This window comes from Musa acuminata, chromosome BXJ1-6 (genome assembly GCF_036884655.1).
Source record: "Musa acuminata AAA Group cultivar baxijiao chromosome BXJ1-6, Cavendish_Baxijiao_AAA, whole genome shotgun sequence".
Classification (NCBI taxonomy): domain Eukaryota; kingdom Viridiplantae; phylum Streptophyta; class Magnoliopsida; order Zingiberales; family Musaceae; genus Musa; species Musa acuminata.
Genome location: NC_088332.1, coordinates 40,209,495 through 40,235,995, shown reverse-complemented (window position 1 = coordinate 40,235,995; position 26,501 = coordinate 40,209,495). Strand labels below are relative to the sequence as shown.

General features: G+C 36.2%; 3 protein-coding genes across 9 annotated transcripts; 1 reads left to right on the top strand and 2 right to left on the bottom strand.

Annotated features, from left to right (window-relative positions):
* Positions 1-72: 72 nt before the first annotated feature.
* LOC135676968 (uncharacterized) lies at positions 73-3,998 on the bottom strand. Of its 2 annotated transcripts, none has more exons than XM_065188735.1 (6): positions 3,554-3,998; positions 3,305-3,472; positions 3,148-3,222; positions 2,557-2,694; positions 2,384-2,464; positions 73-764 (listed from the first exon to the last, which is right to left on the bottom strand). In XM_065188735.1, exons 1-6 carry the CDS (start codon positions 3,725-3,727, stop codon positions 315-317), a joined length of 1,086 nt encoding a protein of 361 aa, XP_065044807.1. In that variant the 5' UTR covers positions 3,728-3,998; the 3' UTR covers positions 73-314. The 2 variants fall into 2 exon arrangements, with proteins under 2 accessions (XP_065044807.1, XP_065044806.1); XM_065188734.1 differs by having other exon boundaries at positions 2,557-2,697; positions 3,554-3,993.
* Positions 3,999-5,623: 1,625 nt separating this feature from the next.
* Positions 5,624-9,038, top strand: LOC135585988 (uncharacterized). Of its 3 annotated transcripts, XM_065188733.1 has the most exons (6): positions 5,624-5,720; positions 5,802-5,970; positions 6,055-6,129; positions 6,607-6,744; positions 6,836-6,916; positions 8,529-9,038. In XM_065188733.1, exons 1-6 carry the CDS (start codon positions 5,713-5,715, stop codon positions 8,976-8,978), a joined length of 921 nt encoding a protein of 306 aa, XP_065044805.1. In that variant the 5' UTR covers positions 5,624-5,712; the 3' UTR covers positions 8,979-9,038. The 3 variants fall into 3 exon arrangements, 2 of the variants coding, with proteins under 2 accessions (XP_065044805.1, XP_065044804.1); XM_065188732.1 differs by having other exon boundaries at positions 5,649-5,970; XR_010514499.1 differs by having other exon boundaries at positions 5,645-5,970; positions 6,053-6,744.
* A 7,345-nt stretch (positions 9,039-16,383) lies between these two features.
* Positions 16,384-25,628, bottom strand: LOC135581044 (protein DA1-related 1-like). 4 transcript variants are annotated; one of them, XM_065188729.1, is made up of 13 exons: positions 25,500-25,582; positions 23,609-23,661; positions 23,358-23,496; positions 22,095-22,185; positions 21,471-21,603; positions 20,328-20,448; positions 20,173-20,256; positions 18,687-18,806; positions 18,283-18,495; positions 18,138-18,200; positions 17,908-18,026; positions 17,586-17,644; positions 16,384-16,961 (listed from the first exon to the last, which is right to left on the bottom strand). In XM_065188729.1, the coding sequence occupies exons 3-13, from the start codon at positions 23,466-23,468 to the stop codon at positions 16,642-16,644; spliced, it is 1,434 nt and encodes a 477-aa protein (XP_065044801.1). In that variant the 5' UTR covers positions 23,469-23,496; positions 23,609-23,661; positions 25,500-25,582; the 3' UTR covers positions 16,384-16,641. The 4 variants fall into 4 exon arrangements, with proteins under 4 accessions (XP_065044801.1, XP_065044800.1, XP_065044803.1 ...); XM_065188728.1 differs by lacking the exon at positions 23,609-23,661 and having other exon boundaries at positions 25,500-25,628; XM_065188731.1 differs by lacking the exon at positions 23,609-23,661 and having other exon boundaries at positions 23,358-23,483; positions 25,500-25,603.
* Between the last annotated feature and the right edge of the window lie 873 nt (positions 25,629-26,501).

Genomic DNA, 26,501 nt, shown 5'->3' with positions numbered 1-26,501 from the left:
AACAAACAAAAACAATTTTAATCCAACTGAATCAGGTCATCTGTAACCCCAAAAATAATCCAAGCAAGAGTGTAACCAAATCCATCTAAACATGTGTTAACAACATCAGCATTACAATTTATACATACAAAGTGAATGTGTCGCATCCCGCAGATGTCTAACTGATTTAATCCAACTGAATCAGGTCATCTTACTAAAATTAGAGTACAAAAAAGATGTATGGTTTCAGGGGTTCTTGGCTATCATATATATATCTATACTCAAGTTGTGCATGCTATCATATATTATTCCGCATCAGCATATTACAAGAGAGGCTATTGCTGATGATGGTCATCACTCGTCGACGGCGCATCATCGAATGCAATCACACAGGCAATCACAACCACAGCAATTGTTCGGACGAACGCAAACAGTGCAAGTATCTTCATAAAAAGAATGGACACATCGAGCAGTGCCAGGACAAGTAGTGCAAAGGTTGTGCACTTGAGGCTTCTGAAGACTTGTAGAGAGACCCTGATGTGGTGTTGGAGAAAATTAAGCAGCGGAATGCTGACTCCAGAAACAAAGGATGCGAGCATGATCAAGGTGCAGATCTTGAGGTGAAAATTGTGGCTGTGTCCCGATTGGGTTACGTAGTATCCAAAGAAGATAGTTACCAATGCACCACCAGAAATGCTGATTGACATGTATGAAAACTTCATGGCACTTTTTATCACCACTTCTCTGCTACTGTGCAGCACTGCTCTTTCATCCATCGGTTGATTCTGCCATAAGCAAAACCAGAGGGGTTGTCAATTTCAATTTATTTGACATTTACACAAAATGAGGTCCATGTATGCTAAAAATTAAAGATAATGTGTAATGAGAAGGTCGACAATGTTTTGTCAACATGCTGCTCTATGTCATTACCATTTTTTGCAGTAGGTTTATACATCAACACCTGCACTATCAATTTGAAAGACAATCTAAACAAATATCTGGTTATCGATAAGCTAAATGATGTGCTCGTAAACAAAAGTAGACATTCAAACAAGTTCCCATCAGCTTATTTCAGCTGTCTGAAGAGCATATGAAATTACAAGTTTATTTCGAATTCATACAATTTGTTATGAATTCAGATTAGCTAGATATGCAAAAGCATGATCAGAATATTCAAAACTGTCAAAAAAAATAAAAATTTTCTCACGGAACTAAACTGAAATTATATTCAGTACTAAACATCTCGCTGTGCAGATATGAACACAGCTATCAAGTACCTTAAAAATTTTAGATCAAAAGAAATTCTAAGATGCAGTCTTCAAGTTTCTATAAGTGCCATTTTTTCACGGGTCCTCAATTACCAAACGATCATCCAAACAAATCCATGCCATCATGTTATCCATCTTATATTTGGCCAAGATACAAGAAATCTTTGCATAACATCCACTGATTCCATGCTCATAGAAACGCCATTGGAATTTGACAGATCATCAGTAACCAAGTTAATAAATATTCTGCCGTCGATATCATAATATACAACCTTATATATATATATATTTTTCCAAAGGATAAGTGATAAAGGTCAAATTTTGATCGAAGAACCTTGCGGTGATTTTCTTTATCAACTAAGCTAGCTAGCATATTTTTTAAAATTATATTTCAATTCCAAAAGCTCACTGTTATGCCACTGAAAGATGTTTTGTGCATGACATTTTTGAGTCTAATGTTCTTTGTTTCCTGTGAATGTCCACACAAAGGAGCATTCCTAAATATTTTCTTGGGATCATTAACTGCATCATTGATCTTTCATCTCATACATTAAATCGTCTAATTTCAGAACATCAAAAGATCTACTTCTTGCTAGTTGTCCGGTATAAGTTTTGAATCTTATGGCCAACAAAACTCTCTCAAACACCATAACCATTAGGAACATCATTGCTTCCATGTCACATCAATTCACATTTGTGTACATTTAAGAGACAAGGACATGGTCACTTCACTTTTTTATATATGGAGAAACCACCAGTGTTTCTGACACTACCAGAAACTGATACACTTGGTTGAGAAATGAATACATAAGAGATCTGAGTTATAATCACCATAGGCCAAGATAAATTCATAGCATACTGATGGCAGTATCATAATTTTAATTAATATGACATTTAAAGTAATGCATATGCACATTTAGCTTTTGTTCGGTTTGTTTATTGTTTAATTACATGAAAACTGAACAAAGAAACAAATTTGTACATCTCTCAATAACACTGTTAATCGAAAGATTATTTAGAAAATATATCCTATTTGTGGGATAATAGTCAATGGCAGAGTAGTCATCTTCTAACAGATACGATGAAGAGAAAATGGATGGCATTTGCTATTTCATAGAGTTACAGAGTTGCCGTACCAACAGTGTTTGCACTTGGATAGCCGTCTCGCCATTAGATGGTTGGGTCACACCTGAAACTCCCAAAGTTGTGTGGAGATGCTGTTTCAATGTAGTTCTCTTCAGGAATTTCATCTCTAGACTACGAGTATAACTGTTCAGTTAGTAAAGGGGGCAACGAACATATTGTATACCTCAGGCATTCGATCCAATGACACACTGTTCACTTGATCACGCTTCTGACTCGGTTCCCCATGGACATTTTGTTGCAGAGGACTTCTGGGGCTCTCATCATCTCTCCCACAAGCTGGTTTAGCATGTGCATATATGGGCTGCTGAAAGAAAGCATGAAGATTTCCCTTTTGGAAATGTTACTCCAACAAACATATGATAAGGTTAAAAGATCTGGGCGTATGCCATGCAAGAAAATGAGATCACAAGTGGTTGATGTGAACAAACAATTTACATAAACTATTTAGCAAGTCAAATAATCGTTTGCTTTCTGTTCATTCATAGTGAATATGCAACCCATCTTTTGGTCCAATTCAATCGATTTATATGTGCAATGAACCATTCTAAAACAACAACATTAGATGTTGGCATTTGTTCTATGAATATATAGACAACTTGTTGGACTTGGGAAAAAGCAAGAAGGGGACATAATTGATAGTATTGAGAGATCAAAGGGCAGAACCCCTCATCGAAAGCCACAAAATCTATCAATAGCAAGTCAATTCATGGATTCCGAGACGATTGAACATGACGAGAATGAGAAACATGCATACCCTTGCTTCACAATCTGCTCCTTTCCCCAATCTCGCTTCATCAGATTCAGCAGAAGTGGTCTGAAATTTCTCCAACTATACAAAAAGAACAAGTAAGCTTTTCTTTCTCATAGGTTATTGGTATGGAAGAGGAAATAGGGGTAAAGAGATCGTATACGTCTCCACTGCCGCGAGAGCCGTTCCTACTCCTCCGTTGCGCCTGCCTTTGGGCGACGAGAGCCGCCCCTGCGCCCGGCAGTAGAAGGTGCACCTTCCGGCCCTCGGGGTTGCCGGCTACCACGATCTTGTCCGGCAAAGTCTTGACACGAGTGTCCACCCCGCTCTCCTGCACGCAAACAAAGAAGTGCCTCGGTACACGTAGAAACGACGAGAACAAAAACAAGGAGGTTTTGGTTCTGCAACCCACTTGGCCATGGCCGCCGCCAACCTGCAGCTCACTCTCGCTGGAGTCGGCAGCTTTATTGTCGGCTCTGGTGATCACCGCCTCGATATCTTCATCTGGAGCTCCGCCGCGGTCGGCGTAGGCGACGGCGAGGACAGCAAGGACGTGGAAAGCGGCGAGGGCGGGGAGCAAAGCCATGCGGCGAGGCTGCTTCGAGCTAACGAGATGAAGTCGAGAAGTGAGGAGAAGCAGGGAAACAGCGACGACCACAGATGGAAAAGCGGCACAAGCGAGCAAGGAAGGTTCCCGGGCACTTAGATGGCACGAACGGTAAGCGAATCCAAGCTGACTTTAACCTCCGTAGCTGCGTCGATCGATTCGTTCTACATTGCGCGTCCTTGACGATGTAAGACTCCGACCGGCGTCGACCGTTGACTCACGGTCTATGCGGATCCACTTTCTTGATCATCAACATCATCTTCCGTATCTACGGCCGTATCCAGCCACCAGTTGAATACAGGGCAAGTAGATCATCGAGAAAACTGTTTTCACCCTTAATGGGCTGAGGATTGAGATAATAAATGGGGATAAGAACTCGGATGATGATATTTTTTAGTATGCACATAGGTATAAGATGGGACAGATAGGGTTGGTGAACGAATATGTCATGGCTGGTGAGTCAGCATGGCTTGGTCCACGGGTTAATATTGGGAGTCTTTTGTCGATTGAGCTGGATGCCGAGGTAGGCTGGGCTCTCGCGAGGGGGTGTTAATCAGCGTTTCTCGGTCTCCAGGTTGGTTGGCAGCTTGTCTTAGTTCGCTGGTTGGCAATCCCCAGGTTGAGACACTTGCGGCTCGAGGGTGGTCGCTTTCCTACAAAAATGACCTTCGTCGAGTGATTCTCGACTTTGGCCCCTCCGACGAGCAAGTCAGTAGATGTTTTTCTCTCTCTTTTTTTTTTGTCCTCCCTTGGCCGGATGCCGATCATGGGTTTTTATACAACTGTACGAGAGTCAATCGTACGTGGGTTTGGCGTGACGGTCGATCCTCGAGGAGTGAAATGGTATCTTTGTCGTCCTGGGACGTCCGAAAACGATGCCAGACGATGCCGTCTCAAGCTTTCAAGACGGGACATATCGAACAACGCCTTGATACAGATTCTGAATTAGTGCGTGGGGGTGCTCCCCTTGCTGGCTTGACTGTACCGTGGCGTGACATTGATTGTAACGTGGCCTAGACCCAAAATATACCCTATCAGATAGAACGCTCATAAGTTTTATCATGCACTAGGATGATGATAATTAATTGAGAGAAGATGAGAAACCCATAAGTTTATTGCCTCCCATCGGAGATTCCCCATTTCACCGTTGCCCCATCTAAATGGGGAATAGAAGGAAGACAAGAAATGAGGGATGAAGATGAGACAAGCAACCAAAGGCCTTGATGTAAAACAATATGTATAATTATTTATACACAATTGATCATTCGAAATACTTATATGATTTTATCTAATTAAGTAAGATATATTATGAATATGATTGGATTCTGATCATGGTTATCGATTAATAGAAAGGAAATCGATAGGATTTCTTAAAAGATGTGATGGAAGAAACTCTCCTAATTGTTTATCTTTCTTAGGGACTCAAAATAATACAACACACAATAATTGGATATGTTGATACACGGATGCGTGGATATGTGACATGATTGAGACATTATATATTTCTCTCATCTTCTCGTCACGTGAACTATCTAGAGATCGTATATCTTTTTTCATACCCCCTTTATCTCTAAATCTATCGATCATAGTGATTTATAAAGAATAAAAAGAGAAAAAAAAAAAAGTGAGTCTAATTTTTGTTGAACATTGATATCACTATATATCTCGAATTCGATGATGATAGTGTGGTTAAAGATGAGCCAAAGACTTTCTGAGCAATATCGAAATATATGTATCGTAAATTTTACTTTTCCTCTCTTTCTTTTTTTTTTCTTTCCTCCTTCCCTTTTTTTTTTTTCTCTTCCTTTTTTTTTCTTCTCCTTTTTTTATTATCCAAATCTTATTGTTTATTGAAGGGTAGGGAGGTCATTATATACAATGTGATGAGGCGATAAAATATTAGGTTGATTGAGCCGACGATAAAGCTGCCGACTCCGGCGAGAGTGAGCTGCAGGTTGGCGGCGATGGCCAAGTGGGTTGCAGAACCAAAACCTTCTTGTTCTTGTTCTCGTCGTTTCTACAGGTACCAAGGCACTTCTTTGTTTGCTTGCAGGAGAGCGGGGTGGAGACTCATGTCAAGACTATGCCGGAAAAAGGTCGTGGAAGCCGGCAACCCCGAGGGCCGGGAGGGGCACCATCGACGGCCGGATGCAGGGGCGGCTCTGGTCGCCCATAGGCAGGAGCAACGGATGGGTAGGAACGGCTCTCGCGGCAGTGGAGAAGTATACAATCTCTTTACCCCTACTTCTTCTTCCATTCCAATGACGTGTATGAGAAATAAAAGGTTTCTTGTTCTTTTTGTAGAGTTGCAGAAATTTCAGATCACTTCTGCTGAATCTGATGAAGCGAGATTGGGGAAAGGAGCAGATTCTGAAGCAAGGGTATGCATGTTTCTCATTCTCGTCACGTTCAATCGACTCGAAATCCATGAATTGACTTGCTATTGATAGATTTTGTGGATTTTGATGAGGGGTTCTGCCCTTTGATCTCTCAATACTATCGATTATGTTCCCTTCCTGCTTTTTCCCAAGTCCAACAAGTTGTCTACATATCGGAGCTGCAGGAGCATGAAAAATCCATAGAACAAATGCCAACATCTAATGTTGTTGTTTTAGAATGGTTCATTGCACATATAAATCGATTGAATTGGACCAAAAGATGGGTTGGATATTCACTATGAATGAACAGAAAGCAAATGATTATTTGACTTGCTAAATAGTTTATGTAAATTGTTTGTTCACATCAACCACTTGTGATCTCATTTTCTTGCATGGCATACACCCAGATCTTTTAACCTTATCATATGTTTGTTGGAGTAACATTTCCGAAAGGGAAATCTTCATGCTTTCTTTCGGCAGCCCATATATGCACATTCTAAACCAGCTTGTGGGAGAGATGATGAAAGCCCCAGAAGTCCTCTGCAACAAAAAGTCCATGGGGAACCGAGTCAGAAGCATGATCAAGTGAACAGTGTGTCATTGGATCGAATGCCTGAGGTATACAATATGTTCGTTGCCCCCTTACTAACCGAACAGTCATACTCGTAGTCTAGAGATGAAATTCCTGAAGAAAACTACATTGAAACAGCATCTCCACACAACTTTGGGAGTTTCAGGTGTGACCCAACCATCTAATGGCGAGACGGCTATCCAAGTGCAAACACTGTTGGTACGGCAACTCTGTAACTCTATGAAATAGCAAATGCCATCCATTTTCTCTTCATCGTATCTGTTAGAAGATGACTACTCTGCCATTGACTATTATCCCACAAATAGGATATATTTTCTAAATAATCTTTCTATTAACAGTGTTATTGAGAGACGTACAAATTTGTTTCTTTGTTCAGTTTTCATGTAATTAAACAATAAACAAACCGAACAAAAGCTAAATGTGCATATGCATTACTTTAAATGTCATATTAATTAAAATTATGATACTGCCATCAGTATGCTATGAATTTATCTTGGCCTATGGTGATTATAACTCAGATCTCTTATGTACTCATTTCTCAACCAAGTGTATCAGTTGCTGGTAGTGTCAGAAACACTGGTGGTTTCTCCATATATAAGAAAGTGAAGTGACCAAGTCCTTGTCTCTTAAATGTACACAAATGTGAATTGATGTGACATGGAAGCAATGATGTTCCTAATGGTTATGGTGTTTGAGAGAGTTTTGTTGGCCATAAGATTCAAAACTTATACCGGACAACTAGCAAGAAGTAGATCTTTTGATGTTCTGAAATTAGACGATTTAATGTATGAGATGAAAGATCAATGATGCAGTTAATGATCCCAAGATAATATTTAGGAATGCTCCTTTGTGTGGACATTCACAGGAAACAAAGAACATTAGACTCAAAAATGTCATGCACAAAACATCTTTCAGTGGCATAACAGTGAGCTTTTGGAATTGAATTATAATTTTAAAAAATGTGCTAGCTAGCTTAGTTTATAAAGAAAATCACCGCAAGGTTCTTCGATCAAAACTCGACCTTTATCACTTATCCTTTGCAAAAAAAAAAAAAAGTTTAGAAGGTTGTATATTATGATATCCATGGCAGAATATTTATTAACTTGGTTACTGGTGATCTGTTAAATTCTCATGGCATTTCTATGAGCTTGGAATCAGTGGATGTTATGCAAAGATTTCTTGTATCTTGGCCGAATGTAAGATGGATAACATGATGGCATGGATTTGTTTGGATGATCGTTTGGTAATTGAGGACACGTGAAAAAATGGCACTTATAGAAACTTGAAGACTGCATCTTAGAATTTATATTGATCTAAAATTCTTGATAGCTGTGTTCATATCTGCACAGCGAGATGTTTAGTACTGAATATAGTTGCAGTTTAGTTCCGTGAGAAAATTTTTATTTTTTTTGACAGTTTTGAATATTCTGATCATGCTTTTGCATATCTAGCTAATCTGAATTCATAATAAATTGTATGAATTCGAAATAAACTTGTAATTTCATATGCTCTTCAGACAGCTGAAATAAGCTGATGGGAACTTGTTTGAATGTCTACTTTTGTTTACGAGCACATCATTTAGCTTATCGATAACCAGATATTTGTTTAGATTGTCTTTCAAATTGATAGTGCAGGTGTTGATGTATAAACCTACTGCAAAAAATGGTAATGACATAGAGCAGCATGTTGACAAAACATTGTCGACCTTCTCATTACACATTATCTTTAATTTTTAGCATACATGGACCTCATTTTGTGTAAATATCAAATAAATTAGAATTGACAACCCCTCTGGTTTTGCTTATGGCAGAATCAACCGACGGATGAAAGAGTAGTGCTGCACAGTCGCAGAGAAGAAGTGATAAAAAGTGCCATGAAGTTTTCATACATGTCAATCGGCATTTCTGGTGGTGCATTGGTAACTATCTTCTTTGGAAACTACGTAAACCAATGGGAGCAGAGCCACATTTTTCACCTCAAGATCTGCACCTTGATCATACTCGCATCCTTTGTTTCTGGAGTCAGCATTCCGCTGCTTAATTTTCTCCAACACCACATCAGTGTCTCTCTACAACTCTTCAGAAGCCTCAAGTGCACAGCCTTTGCACTATTTGTCCTGGCGCTGCTCGACGTGTCCTTTCTTTTTATGAAGATACTTGCACTGTTTGCGTTCGTCCCAACAATTGCCGTGGTTGTGATTGTCTATGTGATTGCATTCGATGAGGTGCCGTCGACGAGTGATGACCATCATCAGCAATAGTCTCTCTTGTAATATGCTGATGCTGAATAATATATGATAGTATAGATATATTGTAATTCATTATCATGAATTTTTTTATTTAGTATGATTTAAATATTTTAATTTTTTATTCATTATAAATAAAACTGTTATTATTAAATATTTTATTTAGTATCATTAAAATTCTTAATTATGATTCAAACGTTACAAATTTGAATTTCTTCTTGAACGAAGTTGGTAATAATAAATGTTCTTGTTGGGAGAACATCTATATAAAGGAGGATTTTGGTCTCCGGTCTAAATATCTCTAAAGTCTAAAGGATATTTTACACCATCTAAAACGAGAGTTCTGAACCGAGAAATATCAAAATTAAAAAAAAAAATTATTGTTGAAATTTTCGACAATGACCGGAGGTTTTCACATTAAGTTTTCTTGTGTTTCTATTATAATAATTTAGAAACACATTTTGATATCAAAATTTCTAACATATATATGATAGTCAATAACCCTTGAAACCATACATCTTTTTTGTACTCTAATTTTAGGAAGATGACCTGATTGTTGATGTTGACACAATCACTTTGTATGTTTAAATTGTAATGTTGATGTTGTTAACACATGTTTAGATGGATTTGGTTACACTCTTGTTGGATTATTTTTGGGGTTACATATTTTTCTTGTCATTCTCTTTGTACTGCTTGCTTCCGTCCACGAAGAAGAAGAAGAAGAAGAAGAAGATGCTGTTTGAGGCCAAGATTAAAATTGTTTTTGTTTGTTAATTTACAATATCGTAATGCTCTCATCAAATTAAGAATCTGATTGTGGTGAAACGAAGGACGTTGGGGTACATTACGGATGGCATTTATTGGTCCGATGTGTGTCATTCGATATATGTCTTCCAAAGTTTTGTCAATTCTTTCATAATCATTCGAAAACTCGTAGGGGAGGGTTTTTTTTTTTTCTCAAGAGGAAGATTCAAGCCGAAGTCTCGATCTGATTTCTATTTTAATCGAGGTAAATCAAATCTTAATCTCTAAGCTAATTTCATGCATTTATATCTATAGCTTACTATTCACAACCTCTTTCTATTGACAACCCCTACAAAAATAATAAAATATAATTATACTATCAACATACCCTTAATTACTGATCATATCCTTATTCCCATAATTATTTCATCTACTAGTCAATCATTCTTATTAGCACTAATATTAAAACCCTAGTTACGTCACTTGTCACTTGTCGTCCAATGCTGCTCGTCGCTAAACGCTGCTTGACGAAGAGGAAGATGCCACTCACCACTCGTCATTGCTCCACATCGGTTGTCGCTTGACATTGTTTAATGCCAATAGTTATCGAACATCACTTGCCACTCATCGTCGTTCATCATCGGACGTCGCTTGCTTATCGTTGGACGCCAATAGTTATCAAACATCACTTGCCACTAACCACTCGTCTAGCATGATGTCATTGATATCCCGACATCATGTGATCGATAGCTTAACACCATATGACTAGCACGGTATCATTTCCCACAAGATTAGTTTTTTATGCTCATAAATTAATTTTATAATCAAAATATGAGATTTAATTAATTTTTATCTTTTTGATGAAAGACTCTACTTGTCTTGATGGCATAAGATTTAATCATGGGTAGGTATCATGAATATCAAATTACATTAAATTCAAGAGATATTAAATGGAACATAACTCTACAAGAATCACATAAAAGTTTGTAATTATAGCATTGATTCATAGATTCTCTTCCATTGTCATCAGCAAAATCATTGCTAAAAAGGAGAACACAATGATCAAAATCATCATCATAATTCATCTCCAATAAAAGGTTCAAAAATAACAAGATCAAGTTATGAAACATTGTTAATACACAAGTCATAAATACCAATGAGTCACAAGAAAAACAAGTCATAAATATTATTTCCTACTTAAATCCCTGATTCAATTCCTAGTCCTAATTCTTCGAGTAGTTTGAATCTATTTAGAACTTCTAAAATACCTACCATTACCAAAATCGATTAGGTGACAAGCGAGCGTGCCTGGGATCAAGTTCTTGCAGTGTTAGCAATCATAAGCTCTCTGTGTAGTAATGCTTGGATTCTTTTGGCAGTCTAAAAAGTCCAACATGCCAGGTTTCTTCGTTGGATCCTCACATGCAATACGCTCTTCTTCTCTAAACCCTGTCAACAGTATCATCAGAGAGAGAAAGAGAAAGAGATGTGTTTAGTAAACAGTCTTAGACAAATTCCAATTCCGGTAGTATCAACACACCTTCACTTGCTGCCTCTAAAACCAAATGGACCTTTTTCCCCTTACAACCCGAGTGGCTGAAGATTAACAGGTAGAGATTGGCATCGTGAGCTAATCATGTAGTACATGAACAAAAAATAAATGAGAAACACTATATATATATATATATATATATATATATGTATATATATATATATATATATATATGTATATATATATATATATATATATATGTATATATATATGTATATATGTATATATATATATATATATATATGTATATATATATATATATATATGTATATATATATATGTAGTCTGCATTGCTTTGAGCTGCTCATGCTGGTCGGGGTTCAATAGCGAGATCCTTTCTTGCACGGAAGAATGCTGGCTGGTCGGGACGGTGATGGTATTGACTACAAAGGATGACTTGTCGCCCAAGCTCAAAGCCTTCTTCTTCGTGTGGCTCGACAATGCTCTTCCTTCTCTTATCTCATATGGCTAGTCAAGAGCGCAAAAGTAGTATTAAAAACAGGAGAATTGATAAGACACTTACAAGATACCAAATGCACACAGATTCTCTATCTTTCTCTGCTTGCTATCTCAATCTCTCAATCTCTATATCTTGCTTTATGAACTACGGTCCTATTTATAAGATCTAGTGACAACCACCCTATAACTACTAGATCATGAGGTGGTTAATGAAACCACCTTATAACTACTAGATCATGATTGAAGTGGTTATTGAAATCATCATGTAACCACTAGATCATGATAACAAATCTAGATAGATAACTATGAATCAAATCTCAACATAGTCAACATCAAAAAAACAAGAGCACTAGATGCGCTTGAACCCCACCATATACAGGAGTTTTTTAGTGACAAGAATAGTCATAAACCCAACACGGTGAAATTGACCAATTCTAATTCTTAGATGTAACTCAACATCCTTCGTATCTCACTCCCTTGATAGCAAAATCCAACAAAACTACATCGAGAATATGCTCAATGAGGCTCTTGGATATACCTATCTCAAAGGAACACTAACTTGATAATTGTCCAATGCCATAATCAAATCAGGGATTCTATTTGTAATTAGTAATTTTTCATGGATTAAAATATTAAATTATATTTTTTTAAAGATGTTTTCTATCGAATGGTGATCACCGCCTCGATATCTTTAGCTGGATCTCGACGGGGGCGGAATCTGATGGCGCCGACGACGAAGAGGACACCAACAACAACGACGAAGTAGAGAACGAGGGCGACGACGTCGATCAGAGCCATGCGGAAAGGTTGCTTCGAGCTGCCGAGATGAAGTCGAGAAGTGAGGAGAACAGCGAGGGAAAGGCGGCCCGAGCGAGCAACAAGGTTCCCGGCAACTTCCGGTCACGAACCTCCGGACATGGATCTTTCGATTCAACATTTCTACCTGGATATTACTTAATTCAGCATACTGCAACCAATGCTATCGTGTCTCTTATACCTGTACAATAGTTAAAATCAATATGCTCTAACATTTTTATATATCTCCACGTAGAAAGTCCAAGTCGACGCACCCTAGTGCTCGCAAGTCTCTCTACATTTGAGTAAACTTTGCTTAATCATTTCTAAATGCAAGTAATTAATATTGAGTTCCTGAGCTTGACAATGTGATTTGGCATATATAAGATTTTTCTTCCTGGAGGAGCAAATGCTATCGCTAAATTAATAAATAATCAAATCTTAACTTATAACAAACTTCAATCAAAACATAAACAACTAATAAGTAACCTAATTAACCATGGAGGCCACCTTGCATAATAATGATATGGTATCATTTAAGCCTACCTAATCAATGTGGTGACAACATGACATCGCTTTAGTGTATCCAATCAACATAACATCTAAAATAAGTGATTAGATTCTATGACCTATAAAAGGAGAGTCTCTCTAGTTATGTACCCAATTTAGCATACATGCTCATGGTGGACTATCTATGTTAATGTGCTTCATGAGCTCATACTAGTAGACTAAGCATGTGGCTACAAGCTTTTGGACTTATGTTAGTCTTAATTATTTTAATTTATTCATTTATTTATTAGATTAACTAATTTAAAATTAATAAACATATTAATAAATATAATAATAATAATTAAATAACAAGAAAAGAAATCAGAAAACCTACTTATTTCCTCTTTTCATTTCTCTCTCTGTCTTTCTTTTTTTCTTTTCATTTCTTTCGTTTCTCTCTCTTCTTTATTTTCTTCTCTATTATTATCCGAATGTTGTTGTCTATTAAGTGGTAGTGAGGTCTTTATATAGAAGGTGATGAGGTAGTAAAAAATTAGGTTAGTTTTGATAGAAAACATTTCTAAGTGTAATTTTACTTTTTTTTTTTGAAAAATTATTAATTCCAAATAGGTCTTTTGATTTGATTGAGGACGTAGGACAATTGTAAAGCTAGAAACTTACACTAGTGTCCGTCTGGGGCATATTTATCAGAGGAGAGTTGTCGAGTGCATCGTTGGCATGGTTATATTAGATCTCTCAACTCTTGAAGAGTTTACTATTACGGGAGTGAGAAACAAATGAACAATCACCCTTGTCGAACACATCTTTTTGTATTTGAACTCTCCTTATAAGTAGTTCAAGTCAACATATTCTGACACCCTTACATGAAACCTGCTTCCAACATGTCATATGTGGGTAGTTCAAGTTGTTATACGACAACACTCATGCACGTCTCCATATTTTACACTATTTACCTAAGCAATCTAAGTTGGCACATCTCAATGTCTTTACACATCTCCTATGATTTCTTATATGAGTAGTTCAAGTCAGTATACAACAATACCTTATTGCATCTTTAATGTTTAACATTCCTGACATAAGTTTTTTAAGTTAGTATGTCCTGATGGCCTCATGCGTCTTTTGAGTCTAACACTCTCTATACATGATATGTTCTAATTCCCTCATGGATTCGATACTCTCTACATGGGTAATTCAAGTAAGCATATCTTGGTATCTTCATACATCTCTTGTGTTTGATACTCACTACATGGATATTTCAAGTGACAAGTTTTTATCCCTCGTATGTCTCATACGATTAAAATATATAACACAAGCAATTCAAGTCACCATCCCTACATGAGTAGTTTAAGTCAATATGCCATAATCCCGATCTCATGTTTCCTCCATTTAAAAATCCCTACATGAGAAGTTGAAGTTGAGATGCCTTAAGGCCCATGCATATGTCCTTCCTTTGTTACGCTCTATATGTGCAGTTTAAGTCATATGACCAAATGCTATCGTGTGTCTCTTATGCCTGATATTCTCTATGTCGAGTAGATATTATTTAATCATTTATTGATACATATAATCACTATTGAGTTCTTGAGCTTAACACAGTGATTCGGCATAAATAAGATTTCTTTCCCTATAGAGAAGCAAATTATATTACTAAATTAACAAATAATCAAAATTTAACTCGTAACAAAATTCTATCAAAACATAGATAACCAATTGGTATATGACATATGTCACCTAATTAGTTATGGAGGCCAATTAGCATAATCATGATATGGTGTCATTTAAACCTATCCAATCAGTATGGTGACCACTACCTCAGTATCCAATCAACATGATATCTTAAACAAAATATTTTTATTAATACCCGAGGAAGTTAGATTCAATAGCCCGTAAAAGAATGGCCTCCCTTAAGTACCCACCTCGGCCTACATTACGAAAATTGTGACCACGAGCGTCGTTGACCATTGATTCACGGTCTATGCGGATTCGCCTTCTAGATCATCAACATCGTGTACTACTAAATCCACCTGCGATTACGGACGGTGTTGACCATTGATTCACGGTCTATGTGGATCCGCATCCTAGATCATCAACATCGTCTACTACTAAATCCACCTGTCACTACGCCCGCATCCAGAAACCAATCGGACAAATGTCCAAGTAGATTCTCAAGAGAACCCGTTTTCGCCCTTAATGGGCCGTGGGGATTGAGGTAATAAACGTGGCCGAGAACGCGGATAGAGATTTCTTTTCATTATTTATGTTGATGTTTGATAGGACAAAATAAAGCACTCTCCAATAGTAATAGTTTTTGTCCCATCAATATATAAATCTAAATATCAGAGCCGAACATCTGACTCACCTTATTCAGGTCAGACTGGATTCTCGATTGTACATCAATTATAAATTATTTGATTTAATTAAATCAAATAAAATAATATTAATATTCAACAATAACACATTCGCTCTCCCACAGCCTATTTATTATGTCAAAATAAATAAATTTAACATTCAATTATTATTATTATTATTATTATTATTATTATTATTATTATTATTTATTAATTAATTTAAATTAATTGAAAAAAAAATTATTATTTATAACTATTGATTAATTTAAACTAATTAAAAGAATATGAAAAACACACGAGTTTCTCGCCGCATTTGTCCCGTCTAAATAAGGAATAGGATAAAGAGGAGGAGGGCCCATTAGCATCCCTAGTTCTACCAAACAATACCTATGGATCGATACTGTCAAAAAATTGGTTCCAATTACCATGACATTTATGAACTGCCAGACCCAAAACAACACTTGTTTTGGATGAATGAATCATTGCAATCGCGGTCCACAGAGGTTGAAGCAGACAGAGCAAGGAACATGCCTTGGTGGAGAGGTTGGAAGCTGAAGACGCAATGCATAAAAGCAATATCTAAATCCAATTTTGACTTACTTTTCCTGCATGTAGATATTTAGATCATGTACAGTAAACTCAACGGGTAGACTATATAAGTAACCCATTTAGGAGCAACCAAAGGCCTTAATGTAAAACAGTATGTATAATGAATGAATCATTGGAAATACTCATAGAACATTCCTCTGCTTTATGTAATATTTCGAATCAAGCACGAGTGAGAAAAAACATTGACACACACACACACCTTGTTCTTCAATTTATGTTATTTATCTTCATACCAAATCTTCTCTATGTAGCATTCTTTCTTGTTTTCTTGTCTCAGAATCCCATCACCTTCAACTGATAGTAACTGCTTAATGTTCTCTGCTCTGTTTTCTTTGTCCTGTGGGCAGCAAATTCTCTTTCCTTTCTTTTTTCACAAGACAACAATGAAACTACAGTCATATCATCAAGTCAAAGCAGTACAGCCATACTTTTTGAGTATTTACTCTGAAATTGCACAATTGATCAAACTTATTCGGTATAGTCAACAACAAGTGTACACAAAAAAAGAATAATCATTAGTGGATGAAGCTTACAAATATCAGATCTAAAAGTTTCTTTTGGTTTTATCAGCATAATTTCTTCCAAGGCTTCATCCCCTGAAATCTACTTTGAGGGCTGAGTTATAAATCATGTATTAATATAATAAAAGATCATGCCATGTTCAGCACGGGAATGTCCCTGTCAATTTGATATGATCAAGAGTGGGTCGGAGGCCGTACCGAAGAACTGCCTGGTTACCGGCTCTGAATCCATCTCCATATGCCGGTGATGTGTCTGATTCAATCTGGTGCTTAAAAAAATCTCCCAGTTTTCTCTCAAACTGAGACCTTGAACCTTTTTTTGATGATGTTGATGCTGAAGAGGATGAAGAGGTGGATGCGACATTACTGCCAGACCCAGAGATAATCTCGGAGTCCAACCACATATGTGCTAGAACCTGGCAGATGCCCTCTTCAACTTCTTGACTAAGAGAACGATAGCCTGAAAGACAACCAGAAGAGTAGAGCAAAATTCAACCGATGCACCAGTAGTCTCTGTATGCATTATGTTGTGAACTAGTCATGAAACAAACAAGATATATTTTGTACTAAAGAATGTGACCCTTGAATTATGAAACTTTGTACTTAAGAACTCATGGTCCGTTTTATTTACACCCACCAACCTATGTCAGATCAACCTTAAGACAAAGCCTGGTCAAGTGTCTCTATGAAATGTTCTAACAATCACTCGAAATCAATTATGAGATGGTCGTTATATGTCAGACTAATAATCATGACAGGGACAGGAAAGCAATAAACCTACAAAATCATCACCAAATCTTGTATCTAATAGTCTTGTTAAATCTAAAAAAAATCAATTTTTGGAGTTTGAGATGCTGCAACGATATTGTTCCCATACTAATACATGAATTTAGATACTAGCTACTTATCTTAAGTGCTCTCATGCTCATTCAACAGAAAACCAAGAAGGAGAAATTTGAAAAAAAAAACTACAGATATGATCATACACCAAATCGATAACCTATACATAAAAATGAGGACAACAGTACACAACTGAGGACAACACGGCAATAAAGATCAACGACCTATGAATTTAGAGATGTACCTTTAAGCCGGAGCCACGCATGCATCATCTCATGGGCTAATATAGACCCTGTGAGCAGTCTGTACAGACAAGAATTCAAAAATGTATAAAAAAATGATTGCAAAACATATAGAACTCAGAGTTGATAAATATCTGAGCATTAATGACAAGCTTTTTGCTAGAAGTACATCAATGTTTGGCATTAAAAGTTTTCAGGTGTATTGTAAAATGTAGAAATTTTTAATTGGCATTAAAAGTTTTCAGGTGTATTGTAAAATGTAGAAATTTTTAATTGGAATTAAAATCATTTCTAATTTAAGAAAAATAAATAGTTAAACAATACCTTGGGAGGCCATACAAAATGAGAATTGCAGTTACTTCACATCGGCGAGTAAGTCTATATGGCTCTGTGATCATGTTCATGATTTTGTTTCCAGCACCAATCCTTGGCCTCCTTAAGATCTAGGTTTGGTAATTCAAAACTGTTTAGATCAATAGTTCAAGCCATGAAAAAGAAAGAGAATCTTAACAAACATGACAATTCAAATTAATTTATATTATGTAGATTTTCACCGTGCTAACAGTCTGCTCCTCAGATAGGCAAAGGCCTCTCGTTTCTGGGAGATGATGATGCCCCTACACCCAAGAAAAAACAAGTTACCAAATCACTAGCAAAAATGAAGTGTGAATGATAAAACTTTCCATGCATTTGGCTCACATTCTTCTCTCCTTCCATGGCCTCATTTAGAGCTTGTCTCTCAACAAGAAGCAAGGGAACCTGCTGTTCAATTTTCATATTTAAGCCTTCATAAAATTCCTGGATATCAAGGTATAGTGGTTGGCATTCATTTGTATCCATTATTGCAGAGTCTAGACACTCCAGGCAGAGCTTCCTCCCATCATCTAAAGTGACATACTTTATGTCTCTGGGCTGGAAATTTGCAGAAAATCAGGCAAAAAAGTATCACCACTGACTAAAAAATTGAATCACATAATTCATTAAGAAATAAAAAGTTATCCTAAATCACATGGAGAGCCAATGACCTGCACTAGAGTCAAGCATAATGGATGTGAACCAACTTTCTAAGACCTATAGGCTCATCTTTAAGTATTTAAACCAACCTCCATTCGTTCACAACTGCAGCACCTTGGTGTACCATCCATTTCATGTGAAGGACAGTACTTTTGCATCCAGAAAGGATGTGCCCTGTACTCAATAAGGCCAGTCATATTTGTTGGAATCTGAAAAAGAGTTCATGATGATAAATCAAACATGGGTCAGATGTTCAGAAAAAGAGTAATCATTAAGGACATTTATAAGCTGAATAAATTTCAAGTATTTCATTAATAAACATTGTTGAATTCAGAATTTTCTTTTAATTCCAAAAGCCAGGTTTTTCGCTTGTTAAAAAATCTATTAAAAAAATATACATTCATCTGTTTAGGTGGTGAATATCTACACTTCATTCCTGTGCAATAGACCAGCAGGTCATTGTATAGCACTCATACTGCAAAAACTAAGACACTAGTATCGACTTCACATACCCAGGTAAGGCAACCTGAATTGAACCAATTTCCGAGTTTATTCTAACATCTAACCAAGATCAAGTTTCAAGTGTCCAAATGCAAATTTTTCTCTTAAGTTGCATACAGCCCTTATGACGCCCTAAATGTAATCCAACTATAATGTTCCAGAAGTTGTTTCATGGTGATTTTTCAAAGAAAAAAAATCCAACCATATAACGTTGATCAGGTAAAACCTCTAGATTAAAAGGGAACTATTTTTTATAATTCCTGAGTCACCATACAGTTGTTACAACGTGAACAAAAACTATAATTGGTATCTCTCTTGATTCATACGAAAATTGTACAAGTTGAACTTTAAACAGGTTCTAAGTCACAAAATCATAAACTTCAAACATTACTAAACCTGAATTTCGATGATAAGCAATTAAAAATTTTCAACATCAAGAGAGCATATTGCTTTGCTGATGTTTCATTGGACAAGGTAGTCTCACTTAGCAATATCTACTAAAAACTGAAGTAGAATAACAAGTCAGAATCATTTGACTACTACATAATCAAAATATCAATTTATAGATGTTGTAAACAGAATGGACATGTGATAAAGAGACCTGTAGTTGTTTTAAAACTATTAATATTAGTGATACGAGAAATGATAGAGGAATAAAGATTTAAATACTCTTAATTTAATTAAGAATATGATTTTTATAGAGCTCAATTGCAGCGAAAGATTCATATGGCCAACCCTAAGCAGTTAGGACCTTATGGCCTTATTGTTGTTGTTATTGTATAATTAAAATTTTGTCAATATCTTATATCATATAAGAAGTCAGAAAAAGTCCTTTGTCATGGTAAGGCATACAATAAATACATCACTGGAAATGTTTTCCAATTCATAATGGTTAATCACATGACCCCATTAAGTTTTTCTTGATTTCTAGAAAGCATTACAAGCAATAAATAATGATCTGATGTCCATCAACAATTCATCAGTAAGTCATTCAAATTTCAGGCAATTTGATGGCAGTCCAAAACAAAATGAAATTACTTTGATATATAATCTTTTAACAAGATAAGTACTCACAAATTGCTTGCAGACATCACATTTTGGGTGGTAAAGCTCCTTGTAACAAGATTTATGGTATGGGTAATTCCCAGACATGGAGAACTGTATCGAGAAGAGTACAAGTCTCAGAGTTGACAATTTTTGACAAAGATGATAAATGTTTATTTCTTTACCTCATAATCTGATATTGGTTGATTACAGGCATGACAACGAAAACATTCTGGATGCCAATAAGCATCCATGCAACTAAGAAAACGCCCATGTCCAATCTCAGTATTACATCCAGCACATATCCTACAGCAAAAGCAGGAAAGTTCTTAACAAAGAAATCATAACCATAAGTACAAAGAATCGAGATAATAATAGCTTCTCCCTTAAACCATAATACATGGTTCAATCTGAATAAAACACCATTCAGCACCATTGCAGCAGATTTACTAGATGACATTCTTTTATCATGGAATTTGGATAATATTCAATAAGAGAGTAACACCAAGTTTGTTCACATATAAACATGTGGTAACCATGCAACTACGGGTTTTTCCCCCTCCTTGAAACCTACTTGATAGGCCATAAATTCAAACATACCTGAGTCATAACAGAACCATAATTCCCGATAGCCAATTTCTACAATTCTTATCCACCTAATTCAACATAGGATCATTGATCTTAATAGCTCCATTTCAAAGTTTGAATCAACAAAGTTTACAGCCAAGAAGTCTAGGAACTGTTGCAGCATTTCGTCATTGCAAGATTATTTAACTTTATGGTAAAGGTATGATATGTTAAGCGACCGATCTTCTGAACTACTGCTGCCAGCATTTTATCAGCCAAGAAAAAGAAGCATTGGGGCTACAATATAGTGATGTTTTTGCTAATAGAAACAATTTATTTTATTATAATGCCAAATTATTTCGGCTAGTAGGACATTACGGCTTGTTGTTGTTGTGTATAATGCAAAACTATTTCTATGGATAATTAATTAAAAACATAAGCTATATTGACCTAGAAACATCAAAAGCCAACCAACTAATTTTATGTGGTCAACAAGTTTTAGATGACGCCACTGAGGTATATAGATCCTATGGGAAAGTCGATGAATGGTTAAAATCACTACATGTTCATGAAATTACAGCTCTTGCATGTGAAACACAGTGAAGCCCTTAATGTTCTTGTTTTTAATACATTTGAGACTTCCTCATGCAATATTCCTTGAGAAAAATCAACGAGATGATACAAATATAAAATATGATGAATAATTTTTCTTGGGCATTTAATAAAATAGATAAGAAAAATTCTTTTAAAGGAAAAATCACCTGAACCCTGATGAGAAGAGAAATGGCACTGGCTGATAAGCATGGCCATTTTCTCGAGGAGGGGAATCTGCATTAAGACTTTCTTGCAGAGCTCTTGCAAGTAGCTCATCTTCCTCCAAGGTAGATGCATTTTCTAATATAAGGCAACAATTGACCAGCCAGATCCCATGCATAATCAATAATTTGATAAAACTAAGAATCTTTCAAAGAAGCAATTTAAAAACTACCAAAGAGATCATTGTTCTAAAACATAATCACAACAAGATAACTTTAAAAAATCATGGAAGTAAGAATGCTCAAGCATTCTAATCCTAAGAAAAGCATTCCTGTCAAATCAAGCAGGTTGAAATACAGAGTAAGCCAAAGATTGTGGAAAGAAAAATCAAAGGCTTGATACAGAGTAAGTCATTACATTGTGGAAAGCCATTAAGCAAAACTGCAAAAGAACATGGGATTTATACTGGCTTGCTTTTGTTTAGAGAGGAGAGAGAGAGAGAGGTACACAAATAAAAAAAATTTGCATCTAGGAACAGCATCATGAATAATTATTTAAGAAAGATGTTAATGAATTATTTTCTAGAAAAATATGTTATCATCTGCACTAGGGAATAGCATAGATCTAACCAATAGCCTTTGCTTTTTTTTGTTCTTCTTCTGAGAGGGAAAGTGCAATGGCATGGTCTATGTCGTCGTTTTCATACTCTGATAGTGTATCCTGCAGTCAGGATATAAGAAATTGTCTTAGCTAATTTTTTCAATTGTGGAATAAAATAGGAAGTGTTGACATTTAACATCATCAAAGAATGTGAAACTGAGAAAATACATTTTTCTAGCAACTTGAAATCACTGTTATGTTATTGTGATGTCTATCATACATTACATAAAAAAATTAAGATGATATTGCTATATCACTAAATACAATAAAAAATGCGAAAGGGTTGTGATATATCATGATTCATTTTCAATTGGCGGGACATGAGTAGCTGCTTATTTTTCAGTAGAAATTTCTACATCATCAGAGAATTCAAGTCTTTCATCACCAATTTAGAAATGAAGCATACTCTGTTTTCATGTACTTATACACACTTAGTTAAGAAATGAATTAAATAGCATAAATTGCATGTCAAACACTTGCAGTGGTACATTGATTATATAAAATAGCATTTGCAAAAGTGAAAGGCCAGCATGAAGTGGAGATTATTGTCTGTAGCTCCACATTTAATAAATCTGGCAAATTTACACCAAGAGAGACAAAAGTAACAAATAAAATATGCACGAGAAAAGAATGTAATACATGATATAACTCTTTGATAAAGTAGTGCAAGCAATGTTTATACAGCTAGCACAGAGATCAGAGAGTCTTTTTATAACAAATATGCTAAAAGTTGTGGGATCTGATAAAAACTAATACTGAATATGATATATAGTAACTCTTCCACATTGAGCCAAAGCATATCTCTTCTACTGAAAAGAAACTGAATGCAGAGAAGCAGCACAAGTTCTAGTAATAGCAGATCACCGACAAAATACAGGCTCATTCAGACCCTCTTATTTTTTAGCATCTGATGGTATCAAAGAATAACAAGAAGCAACACTGAGTATCAAAAAAGGCTAACACTCAAGTATAGCAATTTCCAGCTATTTAATAAATACTAAGTGATCCACTATGTAGATTTCTTTTCTCCTTATGGCATGTTGCAGTTAGAATTATATTAAATCTTCCTGCTTGCATCTGTTTTTTATTTTCTCCATCCTGCATACATCTTTCACCCAGGGAACAACTGCAGTGACAAAATTATGATTCCTAAGAAGCAACAGAAAACCTGAAAGACAGTGCTTGAAAATGTAACAAAAGAGAAACCAGCAATTCTAAAGCATAGCAATTACCAAAGAATTAGATGGTTCATTCCAGACTCCATCATCCCTGTATTTTTCATGATATTGCCCTTCTGAAATTCTGTGGCTCGAGCCTTTAAAAATTTTGCTCAGCCAACCCATAATTTAGTCTGTTATCTGAACATTCCTGCTGTTAATTTTGACAGCATATATTGTACTCAATCAGCATAACAAAAACTAACTGAGTGAAACAAGACAGAAGCATTAAAATATGCAAGAAACATCACGGAACATACACTTACTCATATTTCTTAAATGGACTTAAAAATCAGAGTCAATATCATTTGGTAGAGGACTGGAAAATGCAAGAATGTCAGATGTCGATTCATACTGTATTACAGTAATGGTTGAGAACAGCAAATTTTGAAAAATCATATTACACTGAAATAGCAAGTGACGTAGAGAGATGGAGGACTAATAAAATCAGGGAAAAGTTCACTAATTACAAATGAATAAAATTGTGTTGGGCATGATGTGTACTACCAATTTTACCCTTTTATTCCAACCCCATTAATGCCATATGTACTATATCTGGGCCAGCAATATCAGCAACAACCATTGGAAGGGAGTTGTTGGATGACAGGTTCCAAAATAAATGAAAACCAGTGGCTTAAACAATCAAAACAAATATGATCAAACAAGATGAACATGTATCATATAGCAAGTACTAAAATCAAAGCATAGCACGGCCAGCAAATAAGCTAATCATCATCAATCATAATATTCGAAGAATAATAACAGAACTTGTTAAGTACATCAAAATAACATTACACGGCATGGTAATTACATCAAACAAATATTACATTGAAAATTAAACATAAATAAAACTTTTATGACAATCTAAATGCAGTAACAGCTAATCTGCACAAATTTAAGGTTAACTAAAAATACCCATAAAAAAAAATAAAATTATTAGTGGCAATATGGGAAGTCCCAAGGCCTGATTTGGAGATAGCTAAGGAGATAAAAAGAAGCAACTTTTTGGTAGGATTAAAAATTTAGGAGATTGTTCTCAGAATGCTTAGCAGAGATAAAGATAATAACCAAAATACAATAAGCAGGGTTTATCAACAAACTAATCAAGCAAAAATGCAAAAGCAAACAGTGTCTTGAAACAGATATCCCTAGTTCGACTCGGTACAATGAAGAGGACAAGTTGTACAAGGGGAGCATTACAATTTCGTGGTACAACTAGGGCATCCATTTCAAAACAAAACCTTGAGTTATTCATTCCATATAAAATAAACACCCTTCTTGTTGCATCTTATTTTATATTTTTGCAGCTAACACCCTCTTCATCTTTCTGATCTTTCAGCTTACAACAGAATATTGATTCTTTAAACTGATGATAAATCTTTCGTCAACTGAAGCTGCCCTATGAAGCATTTAAAATCACATGACTTAAAAGCCTAGCCTAGCCTAGTTATCACCTGGTAAGAAAATTAAACATTACAAGTCACAGAAAATTGGAAACTTCTCCTTATCAAAAGTGATGCATACATATACAGTCATTGGAACGTTCTATGAAAATGCATACTGTTAATATGAGACCAGGGTTCGCAAGTTATGGTCTTTGTAAGTTCTTCATACACAACTATATCGAGTTATCATGTTCGTCCTAGAACAAGAGGCCCGCATCTATATATATTTGGAGAAAAGAAAGGCTTTTTCGATTAATGTTTTCAATCATCCATCGTTCGGGTTGGTACTTCTACGAGATCAGTCCTCATACATGCCACGTTCATAGAAAGCTATTATTTAGCCACAGTAGTCTGCAAATTAAAAGGAAATAGTAGCAGTAATAGTAGTAACAGTAATAATAATAGAAGACAAATAAAACAAAAACACAATCATCATCGCATCGGCGAAGCTCCGATGCAAAACCGGTTTCCTGGAGTATTCCAGTCCAAGGTAATTGGAGCAGATCCGAACCAAGCACGCAGATCCTTTGTCACCCAACCGATTTCTAATTCTAATAGTCAAGGTTTCCCCTCCGACAGAGCCCTTATTGTTCTAATTGCTGCTGCAGGCGACGGAGGGAAGGGGAAGGGAGGAAGGAGACAAGGAGGGGACGAGCAGAGGGGAAGCCGAGGGGGGGGGGGGGGGGCGGCGGTGGGGAGAGGAGAAAAGTACCTCGCGACGATCGGCGACGGGGAGGGCAGGCGGAGGAGGAGGAGTGGGAACGGAGGAGGGATCGGGAGGAGTCCGGCTTCCTCGGGGGCAGGCGAGGAGGAGATGCGGAGAGTTCACGTCAAATCGCTGCAGATGTAGTCAAGAGCCGCTCGCACGACATGTCCGACGTGGCCTCCCGCGTGGGTCCCGCGCGTTGGGCTCGCGAATGAGTGGAGAGGGCTCTGGGGCCCACGAGTCTGGCCTGTGAGAGACTCGGGGCGGTGGATTCGGGGACGTTTATTTGTTTGCGACCTCGAAATTGCCTTTTTCTATTTTCTTCTTCATTTTTCTTTTACTTTCTTTTAGGAAATTAACTTGAATTGTGTGTGTATGTATGTGTGTGTGGAGGCAATTCGTAGTGGATATGGTCATTTTTATCTAAATAAATGGTAAGGATGATATAAATGATTCATGAAAAGCATGGCAATCATGACGAATGACATTTTCTAAAGCATGGGAGGAAGAAGATAATTAAAAACACCCAACACATAGTCTCACTGTTTTCAATGGAAGTTAGAGGAATCAAATTCGTACTTTATCTCATACGTAAAGGAGACTGATTCTAGAGATACATTTGGTCGGTGTAGTTATATTTTTCTTAGAGATTATCCAATTCAACATATCAGGCATTAGACTAATTTGTGCTATCATAATGTATATCTATATGATCGTTGTGAGGTGATTTACGAATCTAAATGTTAGGTAGTTAAGCTACAACTAAGAAGACTAAGATAGAAGAACATAATTATTAGAAATGATAGGAATTTTTTTTATATATTTATGGATAATTCAATCTAACTTTAATAAAAAAATAAAATATTAATGATATAAGGAGAGACAACAAAGATAAAATAATAATAATAAAAAATTAAATGATAATAATTTAAGAATATAAATTAATCAAACTTATAATTGTATTGAGTCGATAAGCTAGTAACTATTAACTTTGTATCTTTTAGATCC

Excerpts from the sequence above, each read along its gene's own strand:
- LOC135585988 (XM_065188732.1), top strand. The coding sequence starts at position 5,713 with ATGGCCAAGTGGGTTGCAGAACCAAAACCTTCTTGTTCTTGTTCTCGT. Across the intron at positions 6,745-6,835 it reads CATTGGATCGAATGCCTGAG|CATCTCCACACAACTTTGGG; the intron begins GTATACAATATG and ends ACATTGAAACAG. Across the intron at positions 6,917-8,528 it reads TCCAAGTGCAAACACTGTTG|AATCAACCGACGGATGAAAG; the intron begins GTACGGCAACTC and ends TGCTTATGGCAG.
- LOC135676968 (XM_065188734.1), bottom strand. The coding sequence starts at position 3,727 with ATGGCTTTGCTCCCCGCCCTCGCCGCTTTCCACGTCCTTGCTGTCCTC. Across the intron at positions 3,223-3,304 it reads GCTCTCGCGGCAGTGGAGAC|TTGGAGAAATTTCAGACCAC; the intron begins GTATACGATCTC and ends CTTTTTGTATAG. Across the intron at positions 2,465-2,556 it reads CATTGGATCGAATGCCTGAG|CATCTCCACACAACTTTGGG; the intron begins GTATACAATATG and ends ACATTGAAACAG.
- LOC135581044 (XM_065188728.1), bottom strand. The coding sequence starts at position 23,468 with ATGGGTTGGCTGAGCAAAATTTTTAAAGGCTCGAGCCACAGAATTTCA. Across the intron at positions 18,807-20,172 it reads GTGATGTCTGCAAGCAATTT|ATTCCAACAAATATGACTGG; the intron begins GTGAGTACTTAT and ends ACTCTTTTTCAG. Across the intron at positions 17,645-17,907 it reads ATTTTGTATGGCCTCCCAAG|ACTGCTCACAGGGTCTATAT; the intron begins GTATTGTTTAAC and ends TTGTCTGTACAG.